Here is a 14,004-nt window from a genome sequence, read left to right on the forward strand (position 1 = left end):
CTCTGTGTGTGTGTGTGTGCTTGTGCATGTGTAAGTGTAAGTTTCTAGCTTAGTGATGGACTTAAAAACTACAGCTACTTCTTCTTGGTATTAAATAAAGGACCATCTTTATTTATTTATTATGTGCCTTTGCACGGGCGGCGCAGTGGTAGCACTGCTGCCTCGCAGTTAGGAGACCCGGGTTCGCCTGCGTGGAGTCTGTATGTTCTCCCTGTGTCTGCATGGGTTTTCTCCCACAGTCCAAAGACATGTAGGGTTAGGTGCATTGACGATCCTAAATTGTGTGTGTGTGTGTGCTTGTCATGTGGGTGTGTGTATGTGTGTGCCCTGCGGTGGGCTGGCACCCTGCCCGGGTGTGTTCCTGCCTTGCGCCCTGTGCTGGCTGGGATTGGATATAGCGGGTTGGAAAATGACTGACTGACTGCCTTTACACTTCTGGTATGAGCTTTTCAGGTTAAGGCTATGCAGCCCAATCCAGTAAAGAGGTTCAAAAAGGCCAGGACCATTTGCTCCTTTAAAAGTAGAGACCGTAATTTCAAAGAAAATCAAGCAGATCCCTATCAGGAATGTGCTGTGCACAAGACGTCACACTAATCTGAATCTGCCTGACAGCACTAAACCTGACCTTTGCAATGCGCAAAAGCAATTGTGACCAACCTGCACAATACACTGCCTAAAGGCCCTGTTTTTCATTGCAGTGCATCCCACCATGTGCATTAAATATACACACACAACAAATATTACGAAACAACCACAAGTTTGACATTGATGTACTATATTCAAAATAAGTTAATCAATTGAAATTGTAAATCCACTGAAAAGATAACTGGTGAGTTAGATGAGGTGTGGATGGTAGAGCTCTCTTATGTAAGAAAAAAATGTTTGTCCGAATGGTAGGTTTTTTCAGGCTCTTTATACACAAAGTCAACATGTTCAAGGAAAAGCAAAGAACGCTCTCTCTGCACCCAAGTACTGAAAAAAAAAAACACTAACCTGCTCCACCACCTGCCCCTTCACTCTCAGGGGTTCAAAAAGAGGGTATGGAAGCTCATGGGGTCTCCCTATTCTATGACATAACACTTTAGTTTTAGAGATGCTGAAGTCCAAGACGCTCTCGTCAGTGAGGGTGATCAGAGTGTCCACAAACTGGTAGCATGAAGTCTAAATGCATTTATTTTCTATATGGGCTATGAGGGTTATCTGTATATTTGAATAAAATTGTTCACCCAGTGTTACAGTTTAATTAGCATACGTGAAAAATAAGAGAGGCCCTACTGTTTACAACCACCACCACCACCACCTGCTGTGGTCTGTCCTGCCGGAAGTTTCTCATCTGTAAAACCACAGTTGATTAACTTGTAAGCCAAGAAGCCGGAATGTGTACGGTCAGGTCCATCAGTATTTGGACAATGACACAATTGTCACAATTTTGGCTCTGTGAGTCAGCACAATGGACTTGAAATGAAGCAATCATTATGTAATGGAAGTGTAGACTTTCAGATTTAATTTAAGGGGTGTAACAAAAATATCATTTGAGCTGTTTAGAAAAGACAGACATTTTTACACATGGTATAAATGCAAAAGTATTTGAACAAACTAATGTAATCATAAATACTGAGCCCCTGGTCTTCACCAAGTGCTGGGTTTCCACCCTCGTGATGCTGTGCCAGGCCTTTACTGCTGTTGTCTTCAGGTGCTGCTTGTTCATTGGACTTTCTGCCTTCAGTTTTGTCTTCAGAAGTGGAATTCATATCCAATTGGGTTGAGATCAGTTGATAGACTTGGCTATTGAAGAATATTCCACTTCTTTGCCTTGAAAAGCACTTGGCTTGCTGTCACGGTATGTTTTGTTTCATTGTCCATCCATACTGTGAAGTGTAGTCCTATCAGTTCTACAGCGTTTGTCTAAATCTGAGCAGACAGTATAGCACCCTGCACACTTCAGAGCTCATCCTGCAACTTCTGTCAACGGTCACATCATCAATAAACACCAGTGAGTGACTTCCACTGGCAGCCATGTACGATCAGACCATAACACTGGCTCCAACATGTTTCACAGATGATATTGTATTCATCAGATCATGCACGGTTTCTTCTCTTTTCTATACTCTTCTCTTTCCAACATTGTGGTACATATTGATCTTAATTTCCTTTCTCCAAAGAAAATTGCCCCAGAACTGCACAGGCTTTTAAAAAAATGTTTTCTATCAAAGTCTAATCTGTCCTTCTTATGGTTTAGGATCACCAGTGGTTTGCACGTTGTGGTAAACCCTCTGCCTTTACTTTCATGAAGTCTTATCTTGATTACAGATTTTGATAGGCCTACCTTCCAGAGAGTGCTCTTGGTTTGGCTAAATGTTGTGAAGGGGTTCTTCTTCACCATGGACAGAATTCTGCAATCATCCAGCACAGTTGTCTTCTGTGGTTGTCCAGACCTGCTGGTGTTGCAGAGCTCACCAGTGAGTTCCTTCTTTTTAAGAACATACCAAACGGTTGATTTGATTACTGCTGGTGTTTCTGCTGTCTCTGTAAAGGGTTTGTTTTGTTTGCTCATCCTAATGCATGGCCAGCTCTTTGGTCCTCATCTTCAGAGTTCACAGTCACAGTTTCCAAATGCAAATTCCACACTTGGAATCAACTCCAGACATTCTACCTGCTTAACAGTTAATGAAATAATGAGGGACCTGCTCACAGCTGGCGATGGAACAGCTTGTCTCTCAAATATCCATATAATTTTGAGCCCCTGGAAAAGTGGGACATGTATAAAAATGTCTGTCATTCCTAAACAGCTCATATGATATTTTTGTTAAACCCCATAAATTAAAGCTGAACATCTACATTTCAATCACATAATGATTGCTTTATTTCACATCCATTGTCGGGGCATACAGAGCTATAATTATGAAAGTTGTGTCACTCTCCAAATACTTACGGACCTAACTTTATATTTAGTGTACAGAGGAACCTCGGGTCACGAATATCTCGGAACACGTAAAAATCGGGTTACGACCAAAAAGTTTGCCAAACTTTTGCATCTGTTCACGACCACACACTCGGGTGACGAACAAGCTAGTTTCCCTTCCGGTTCGTACGCGCCAGTGATTTCCGCACGTGTTCAGTCTCTCCCTGTGCATTCGCTGTGAACTCTTTGCGCTCTATTTCGTTTCCCTTCCGGTTCGTACGCGCCAGTGATTTCCGCACGTGTTCAGTCTCTCCCTGTGCATTCGCTGTGAACTCTTTGCGCTCTATTTCGTTTCCCTTCCGGTTCGTACACGGCAGTGATTTCCGCACGTGTTCAGTCTCTCCCTGTACAGTACATTGTTCTCGGTTGGACGTGCATTGCGCAGAGGGACTCTACCTCAAAACTCAAAACTCCTCTCCACCCAGTTCCTTCTCACTTCCTTCATGCAACATTAGTTTTCTTGGTTGTTTATGGTTAGTTTTTGTATAAATTATGGATTTTTCAAATGTTCATTTTTTCCCTGTGCTTAAAACTCATTAAAAAAAAAGTGTTTACAGGGAGCGGTTCATAAGCCTGTAGTGTGATCTTGCAATGTTAGTTTTCTCTGTTCAAGGTTTTCTCAGTGCTATTCAATGTGTTTACATTTAATTCACTATTACACTGTGTATTCTAAGGTATACAGTAATTAACTACTTTTATGCTTAAAAAGATCTTTAAAAAATACATATTTACATACAGTTCGTACGATCTGGAACAGATTAATTGTATTTACATACAATCCTATGGGGGAAATTAGTTCGGGTCACGACCAAATTGGGTTGCGACCAGAGTTTTGGAATGAATTACAGTCGTGACCCGAGGTTCCACTGTATTCGGAGCAGAAAAAAAATCCATCAATATAATTCTAACATTGTAATGTGAAGAATGTAATTATGTGCCTATTGCATCCAGATGAGCCAAACTGGCATCCTCCAACCCACCAGCCTGCCTTATTGTCATACTGAAGGGGATATAACTTTTCTTTCCAATGTACTAATAGTGTGGTCTCATACCACCTTTTTCTTACACTGACCTAAAATCAAAAACCAGCGGTAACCATGGATACCACTGGTTTGACTTCGTGTCGAATGATCGGTTGCTCGCGGAGTCCCAAATGAGGCACATCACCTGCATCGTAAGGGAGCGTCAGTTACAGCACTGCGGCCATGTGGCGCAAGGGTGATCGGCTTGCAGGACCTGAGAGGCTGGACTGGGCCAAGGGGACACCCATGTAACACCTGAATGCGGCAGATAGAGGGTCATTTCCAGAGGGTGGGACTGACCCGCGTGTCTGCTGTACCAGTGCATACTCCCCAACCTGACCTAAAATCACTAACGACATCAGCGTTTGGCTTCGTGGGCTCAGGTATAATGGTGGATTCTTTCCACGACCTGAAAGTGAAAGTCCATGAGTAGTTACATGGCTGATTAAGACCATCACCCAAGCTCTGCAGCACATTCTGGGATATTCCTGGCTTTAAGCCTGTCTGGACCAAAGGCTTTATGTGGGTTAATCTGAGAAAGAACTGGTGAATAAGGGCGACTGGGACTAGTGACTATCATCCATTCATCCTCAGGATAGGTGCCATTGACCCTGGCATGAAGAAAAGTTCAGCTACTCTGCAAGAAGGGTAGGATTGGATCATTTAGTCTAGGCTAGATTTTTCAATCTGCCCTTCATGGTATTAAGCCATTTCCATGCCTCCTTTGCACTTTCAGAGATACACTTTTCCTCCATTTACTGTTGTAACCCCGTTCAGCTTCTTATCCCTTCATTCAGTTTTTTTGACTTTGTGACAGTGGTGTGTATAAGATGGCCACATCTCTCCCTCTTTCTCGCTCCACTACCCTCTACAGTGAGAGACAGAGTTAGTCTCACTCATTCTGGTAGCACAGCTTGAACAATGACCTACATTTTGGTTCTTCTCACTTTGTCATGGGTGAGATGGATTGAGAGTACCACAGGTGAGACTCTCACTCTTCACACAGCTGGAGTGCAGGAGGTGAGCTTCTACCACCTAATGTCTGGGCCACATGCCACAGTGAGTGAGTCAGACAGACAGACAGGCAACCAAATTTTTCCAATTGTTTTATCTACTAAAAAAAATGGTTAGGTTTACCTTAACTGAATGATATGATTGTATATTTGTATTTATAATGATCAGGAAAATCCCTTTAAATCTACTACAACCATTCAAAAACTGGAGGACACAGCCCTGTAATTGCTTTCTTTCACTTAGCTACAGTTATTCTTACTGTACTGTCAGTGTCCAGACATTTCCTTTTGTAACTTTGGGATTTCAATGGCTTTCCACTTAGACACGTGAACACAAAGCTACCTAATGCTGTTAGATGCCTGATTTGGACAGTTCTTCATACTGACAGATAAAGTCTGACTCCAAAACAGCATAATATATTACAAAAAATAAGAAAACCTCCTTAATCAATGACTTTTCATGCTGACAACAGAATTTGTGAATTTATACAGTACATGTTTACAGCACCCCAAAAAAGCTATGACCTAATTGCTCAAAAGCATGGAGTCCTTTACTATTTTACCTCCTTAGCATTTTGTCTACCCCTAGAAAAAATGAGATAAAAACATTGTTACCCATAATAAAAAAAAATGTTATTACGGGTAACAGAAACATGTAAAATACCAAAACTTCACTATAAATACAGTAGGAAAGATTCTGTTGAGTGTCCACTGCTGTGCCTTTGTTCTGTGACAGTCACCAATGCACAGCAGGGCATCATAATCAGGACAGTAGAAGTTTCTATGAGCACATTTTTTCTTGTTGCTTGCATATAAGATGATAAAATGTCATGATCTACATGCTTCTTGTTTTATTGCTGGCCACCATAGTACATGAGTTAGTGACTTCCACATTTCTCCTGACTCAGACATTGACAATTCCTGCATTGTGAACAGCGATTTCAGGGGGCCAACATCTTTCTTTTCTAGTTCTTAACGGTCACTACCAACAGCTCAGTCTACACCTTGGCAGAGGCAATAGCCTTTGATCTGAGGACTACAGGGGGTCTCACTGTCTGATAAAGTATTAATAATTCAGAAATATAATACGCAGAGGCATGCCGTTCTGCTGAAGCTGCTGTGATCCACCACATTTTTTTATATAATCAATAATCAGTATGCTATTGTGATATATACTTTAAATGTTTTTAGATACACACATTTAATTTTGTAAATATATTTTAATAAGGCTTAAAGTTGCTTTAATCACAATGAATTAACACCTGAGTACTGCCAGGGTTTCATCCCTGGCTCAGGAGTCTTTTCTATTTATCTATTTAATGTTGTAAATGATGTTTTCTTAATATTACTTTATGTATTGAATATTGTTTTGTTTATTGTTGCTTTCACATTTTTGTGCTCTGTGTTTGTTTATATGTTTGGTTATTATCTGCCTTTCCCCCTTTGTGTGGCCCCCAAGGGGGCAGGGCCACCTACGTCACTGTACTCTGTGCAAATCTCTCTTATAAAAACCTGATTTTATTACTCACATGAAATACAGCAGACACATAACCAGATTAAACACACTAGAATTGCCAATGCAAGCAATATGACATAAATATAGTATTTATGTGTTGTTTCCCTTTAATTAAGTTGATGTCCACCTTGAATTATTAGTTATTGTGATTGGCCTGAGCCGAGTTGGAACTTGGTCAATCACAGGGCTTCACTTAGAACCTTATAGATTAGTTTGGTGGCGTCTTAACAGTAAAGTAGGAGCTTAATTTGTCAAATGTGAAAGTTTGCGTAATTATATATAAAGTAAGTGGAATTTAATTATTTGTCCTTAAAGTATATTGTTTATGTGTTTAAGTTTGTAATTTGGATATATATAATATTTAGTACAGTTTCTAAAATGGAAGAGAAGGTCTGTGATACGGTTTGCAAATTTGCAGCTGGAGATTCACAAATGGAGAAAATGAATCACGTATCATAAAGTAGTTTCTAAAATATATATACTTTTTGAGGCAGCTAAAGCATAGTTGAACAGATGATATCTGGAGTTTCACACATATTATTTGTTATAGAATTACAGTATTACAGTTTCCTCATGTACAATATTTATATATGTTAAGAATACAGTAATTTACTTATTTAAGTTGAGTAAACACTTTATGGTTTAACATTCTAGCAATTTCCTGATATTGATGTTATCTTGAGTGTAGTACCCCATCTAGTGGATAAATAAAGTACCTGTTAATAACTAATGTTTACATTGAAAAGCTTAAGTGAAAGAAACTGGGATAGCTAATTTATGTTTATTAATTTATTTAGACCATAACTTCACATTTGTATAACTTTGGAACAAATTAATAAATAGAATTTGGACATCTTCATCCACCTCTGACTGGATGTGTGTAGTGGTTGTAATTTAATCCTGAACCAATGTAATTCTTCACTACAGATAGACTAGAACAAATGGACACTGTGCGAGCTGTAACCATGTGCTACCTCTATCTGTTAAGTCAGCACGGACTTCTGTCTTTGTTGTTGCCTTGTTTGGAATTGCATGCTTGTCTGAGGGAGCCCTGGACGTAGACAAACAGTATAAAACCTTGGAATATTGCCCAGCACACATTTGAAGCCAACGAACGGATGGAAGACGTCATCATCTGTTCCTGAGAATGCCTTCTGCATCTGAAATGACGACACCGACAGACTCTAGTCCTTGGGCCCCCACTCCCAGACTGGGTCTTGTCACTGGCTTCATTCATCTTTGTACTATCTGCAGTGTAGGCCAACATTAAATAGTTATTTCTCCTACGTGATTTCTTACTGCCGTATTACTAGGGAGGAGTATCGTCTTTTATGTTACAGTATATCTATATGGATCTGGGTTAAGTAACACGCCGCAAAACAAACACAAAAGAACTCATTCCCAGGGAGTAAGCGCCCCATGCAGGACACACCAGTTGTTGACGCATCCCAGCTGTGTCAAAAGTTACATGGCAGCCTACACTGCAGTTCTGCCGTTGCATTTTGACTTTAGATTCCTGTTTTTTTGATATTGCGATTCTGTTTTGGATTAACAGTCTTCGACATCTGGTTGTCTTTAAGGTCCATTTTATTAGATTTGTTTGCTTTAGGTTTTGCCTACTTTGTGATACGTTTTCTTGCCTTGCCTATTTGTTACTCCCCTTTTTTAAATTTTCAATACATATTTAAATACAGGTAAAATTCCGTTACAATAAATATCTTTACAGCGAAATTTTCATTACAGCGAAGTACTTTTATGGTCCAGACAGTTTCCCCATATGACGCGACTCTATAGAAATCTCGTTACTACGAAGTACATTCAGCAGATACTTTCATTATAACAAAGTGCCCAAAAGACCTTGAAATGCCTGAATGAATCATCCGCAGAGCAGTTAGTTCTGTGGTCGCAGCTCAGTTGTGCACAACGATCCCCAAACAGAAACCCTAATTTTTTTTTTTTCTTTCTTCGAAATTTCCTCGTACTGTATTTTTTGCCGTTTTTGTTTCCTGTGGTTTTCAGTGATACTGTTTGCTTATTGCTCGTCAACATTTGAAAAACATCCATTGGAATTTAACTCATTGTCACCCACCTATAGAAACGGCAGACACAAGAAACGACAACAGTTCACATTAGAAGAAAATAAAAACTAATTTTTTGCAGCTCTCGATTCCAGCAAAAAGAAAAAAGACATTGCCAGTGAATTTGGAATTTTGCTATCAACACTGTCCACTTTCTTGAAAGACCGAGCAAAAAAAGAAGAAAAATCTCGGGTTGCAAATGTATGCAAACTGCTGCATTTGAAGATGTCAAAAAGCTGTTTTTGTGTGGTTCAGTGATGCTCGTTCAAGAAATATTCCTATTAACGTGGCACTCATTCAAGAAAATGTGGGATTTCTAAACTCTCTTGGGACCTCACCCAACTGGCCAAAGAGCGTCCCGAAGTGCGATCACCGCATCTGTGGAAGACTGTTTATCAGGCTCACAGCTCTGATGTGGCTCGCCACCAAAGCAAACAGTAAAGATCTCGATGGGTGATGCAGGGCACGATATTACTTGGCCATTAACCTGGTCACGACCCTGCCTGACTGCTGTGTCTGTGTATAGCAGAGTGGCAGATCACGCTACAATAGATAAGCTGAATAAAGCTGGTTTTGCTAAAGTACTGAGACTAAGCCTCGTGTTTTGGGGTGTAAGACAGGGACTTATAGCGCGACCCCGATCTTTTATGATTTGTTTCTGTGGCGCTTCATTGCAGCTCTGTGTGTCTGCTGTTGCCCTGCCCTGTTAATGGACAAACAATCTTCCACAGATGCGGCCATTGCGGTTCAGGACGCACTTCAGCATTTCGTTCCCATTTGTGGTCCCAAATGAGTTCAGAAACCTCACAATATGAAGAAGAAGAAAGGGATTATTCAGCTTCTGATTGCCCACAACATGCTTCCATATTTAGATAATGTTCGCTTTGAATTCCTCCCACCCAATTGCACAGCCGTGGTTCAGCCATTGGATTTGTACGTCATTTGCACCCTGAAAGTGTATTATCGCAAGGAAATGCTGAGAAAAATTCTCGTCAGCATTACTTGTAGACAGAAGGAGATGAACATGAAGGCGAAAGAAGCTATTGAAATGATTGCAAACGCCTGGACGCATGTTAAAGAAAGCACTATAGTGACAAATATAGAATCTCATTACTATGAGATTTTCATTATAACATAAATATTTCTTAGGTCCTTGGCAGTTCATTGTAACAGAATTTTACCTGTATTAAGGAACTTTGCTTTTGTTTTTCCTTTGGACCAGAGATTGATAGTGTCTCTCCCCTCCATTTCAAACATGTTTGAGAATTTCAACTTTCAAAAGCCTTAACCCCCATTTTGGAAGCCTACCATTTAAAGTTAGGCTGCTAGGTATGATGCCTACTCATGGATCCAGAGCGCCAAAGAAGGCACATCTGGTTTTGGTTTGTTTTGCCTTGTTGTGGAAACCATTACAACCTGAACATCTCTGAAGACCCAAGACCTCTACCACTAAGAAGACACTTACCCGTCATGCCGGTGTTTGTGAGCGGCTCTTGTTCTGATCACATACTGCCTGCCAAGCATTGGCTGCCACTTGCTTCAAGAAGCTTAATCAACTTAAATAGTCAATTGCTATTCTTCTGTAAGATATGAGGGTTCTATACTGACAATTCTGAGGCGTGTGTGGGTTTGTGTTTGCAGCTTACATTAAACTGTGAGATAAACTAACCTAATGTTCAAAGAGCATGTGCCTCTTTATCATAAGAAGCCTTTGAAAAAGCAAAAGAGCACCATTCAGGTAACTCACACAAGTTTTAATTCAGCTCTTACCTTCTCCGGAAAGACTGGAACAGGATGCTTTCTCAGTCTTCTTCACGTCAAACTCTAAAGATTCGGACTTCACTTGGACAGAATGAAGTTGTAAGGAGTAGTGACTGCTCAGCCTGACACCTGATTTGGACAGTTCTTCACCTGGACACACATACTGACAGAAGTCAGACTCCAAGTCTTCTTCCTTGATGCTGTTTATAGTTTCCTTCATCTGCATGTCAGTGCTGTCAGATGATGACTCACATTCTTCTTTAACACTTACTGATGCCCATTCACAATCCTCCCTTTTAATACCAGGACTCTCCAGTTGATGGTCCACAGATTCCCATTCACAATCCTCTTTTTTAATGTTCACTCTACTTTTCTCTATGGCATTCTTGGCAAGGACATCCCTGCAAACCAAAGGATTCTCTCCTTTTGCATCAGGACTCTTCTCTTCTGAGGCAGCCACCTCTTCACATTTGTAGCCCAAAACTACAGGCTCCTTGACAGCTGCACACATCTCTTTGATTGTGAACAACTGTCCGGTACAACAGCTTCCTTTCTTACACACTGTAGACAAAGCAAAATAGAATGAATGCATTTGGAAATCCACCAAAAAGCACTGAACTGAATCATTCTTAAATGGAAACCATTTAGAACAACCACAGCTCTTCCTAGAGCTGGCTGTCCATTCAGGGAAGAAGGGCCTTGGTAAGAGAGGTGAGCAAGAACCCAACAGTCGTTCTAGCTGAGCTCTAGAGAACCAGTGTGGAGATGGGAGAAACTTCCAGAAGAACAACCACCACTGAAACATTCCACTAACCTGAGCTTTATGGGAGAGTTGCCTAGCGACACATGAAAGCAGGCTGGCAAAAGGCACCAGAAGAACGCTCTAAACTGTGAGAAACCAGCCTGATGAAAGCAAGATTAAAGTGCATTCTAAGCATCACATGTGAAAAAAACGAGGCACTGCTCATCACCTGCACAACACCATTCCAGCCAGAAGCACGGTGGTGACAGCAGCATGCCATGGAGCTGGAGATTGGGAGACTAGTCAGGATAGAGGGCAAGCTGAATGGAGCAAAGACAGAGACAACCTCAGTGAAAACCTGGGCACTCTGGGACAATGTACAAGTAAGATTTAAAGCCAATACTAAAAGTGCCTGAGAGCTGGCTGAATCTTGGCTATCAAACGAAAATGGCATTAACAGACATTTGGACATAAACCCAGTATATGCAATAATAAGAACATGTTCATAATAAATAAAATGTTACGACCAATACTCCTCCCAACCCCCACCTCATTATCCCCCCATACACTAATCTATACATACACACACACATATACATACATATATATATACATATACATATATATATACATATATATATATATATATATATATATATATATATATATATATATTGTCACACACGCCGCATGGGAGGCAGCTAAAGGGCTCGAGTGAAGGCAGTTCTGAGCCATGCCGGGATGTGGCAGAGCACTAACTCTCTTTCTCACTTCCCTGTAGACCTAACCCGGAGGTTCCACCTGTCTCTCTGGACGTCACTTCTGGGACCGAGCCAATGGAGACAGACCTTGCCAGCTCCGCCCCTGATGTCACATCCGGGACTAAACCAATGAGCGATGAACACGTGCCCGATCCCTATGACCTCACTTCCTGCCTCCCCTTTAAAAGCCTTCCTTTTCCCTTCTCTGACAGTCTTGTTTTGGACTCTGTTGTAAGCACTTCAGTGCTGGTATTTGAAAGAAAACGACCTTGCAGCCAGGATACCAATTACATGGGTGGCTGCCCCAAACCTTTTCTGTCTTTGTCTCGTTTGTGACAATATATATATACACAGTAAACCCTCGTTTATCGCAGTTAATCCATTCCAGACTCCACCGCGATAAATCAATTTCTGCGAAGTAAGATTCTTTATTTATAAATCTAATATTTTCACAGTCAGAGCATTGATAACCTGTTTACGACCTTCTAAATCCGTTTTTTAACATTATTAGAGCCCTCTAGACATGAAAAAACACCCTTTAGTTAAAAGTTTAAACTGTGCTCCATGACAAGACAGAGATGGCAGTTCTTTCTCACAATTAAAAGAATGCAAACATATCTTCCTCTTCCAAGAATGTGTGTCAGGAGCAGAGAATGTCAGAGAGAGAGAGAGAGAGAGAGAGAAGTAAACAATCAAAAATCAATAGGACTGTTGGGCTTTTATGTATGCGAAGCACCGGCGATAAAGCGGTCGCAATGAAGGGATCAATGTGAAGGTAGTCTTTCAGCATTTTTTACAGGAGCCTCCGTATCTTCTAAGCAAACAGCCTCTGTGCAAACAGCCCCTCCGTCAGGCACAGAGAACGTCTGAGACAGTGAGAGAGGCAGAGAAAAGCAAACAATCAAAAATCAATACAGGCTGTTAGAGCTTTGAAGTATGCAAAGCACCGCACAGGAAGCATATCGCATATCATTGAGGAGTTTTATTTAAAACGTAATACGTGCTCTGATTGGGTAGCTTCTCAGCCATCTGCCAATAGCGTCCCTTGTATGAAATCAACTGGGCAAACCAACTGAGGAAGCATGTACCATAAATTAAAAGACCCATTGTCCGCAGAAATCCGCGAATCAGCGAAAAATCTGTGGTATATATTTAGATATGCTTACATTTAAAATCGACATTTGCAGATTTTTTGTATATGTATACACACACACACACACACACACATTATATATATATATATATATATATACACATACATACACACAAACATACATACACACACACACACACACACACATATTTATACATATTGTGAGCTGGAGGCCTGATCGCACCCCAAATAGAGACAAACGCCTCTGGGAAAACCACAAAGCCTGAAACACTGACTACCCTCACATTGCTCCTTATCCTTGCACTATAACGCGTAATACAAGCCTCGCACGGTACTCCGCCGACTTAAAAGCCATGCGCAGCGCCTATTGGTTATGGAATTGATTGTTTGCTTTTATCTCTCTCTCTGCTCCTAGCGGAACTGTCATCTCTGACTTGTCATGGAGCACGTTTAAGCTCATGTGTTTGCAGTGTTTGAATAAAAATCCTTCTTGTTTCTACAACCTCCTGTGTTTCTGTGCAAATCTGTGACCCAAGCGTGACAATATGTTCCAGGGGAGCAACCATGGGCTGCTCAATACCTTCCCCGGGACACTTTGTGGCAGCCTCCCTGTCTGACGGCGGTGCCTCAGCTTTCTGCAGGGCTCCATGGGAGATGGAGTTCTCCTCAGACCTGTTGGGATCTGGGGTGGCCACCGGGGGCACTGCATGGGTCCCTGAGCCCAGCTGGATGAGTCTTTAGTCCCTACCCGGAAGTGCAACCGGAAACAGGTGATCAAGCACCTGGAGCACTTCAGGGTGGGCTATAAAAGGGGCCAGCAACCACCATTCTGGGGCCAGAATTGGGAAAAGTGGTGATGCCAGAAGGGAGTGTTGTGTTTTCGCTTGTGATATTTGGACTGTGTTGTGCCTGTGAGGTTCACGGGGAAGATGGGCCCCACAAGTGAAGAAAATAAAGGTTTTCTTGGTGTTTTTACACGTGCCTTCATGTGAGTCTGTGCCGGGTCGGGCTCAATATAACACCTTATTACAATAT

The 14,004-nt window shown here is 41.3% G+C and overlaps 1 protein-coding gene across 1 annotated transcript in view; it reads right to left on the reverse strand.

Annotated features, from left to right (window-relative positions):
- LOC120534634 (zinc finger protein 665-like) overlaps positions 1-14,004 on the reverse strand; it is a 70,631-nt gene that overhangs the window by 4,294 nt on the left and 52,333 nt on the right. The window contains exon 7 of the mRNA XM_039762226.1: positions 10,362-10,913. Within this exon, the coding sequence (XP_039618160.1) occupies positions 10,362-10,913 (552 nt within the window). The remainder of the gene's footprint in view (positions 1-10,361; positions 10,914-14,004) is intronic.

The sequence above is a fragment of the Polypterus senegalus genome, chromosome 8 (genome assembly GCF_016835505.1).
Source record: "Polypterus senegalus isolate Bchr_013 chromosome 8, ASM1683550v1, whole genome shotgun sequence".
Lineage (NCBI taxonomy): Eukaryota > Metazoa > Chordata > Cladistia > Polypteriformes > Polypteridae > Polypterus > Polypterus senegalus.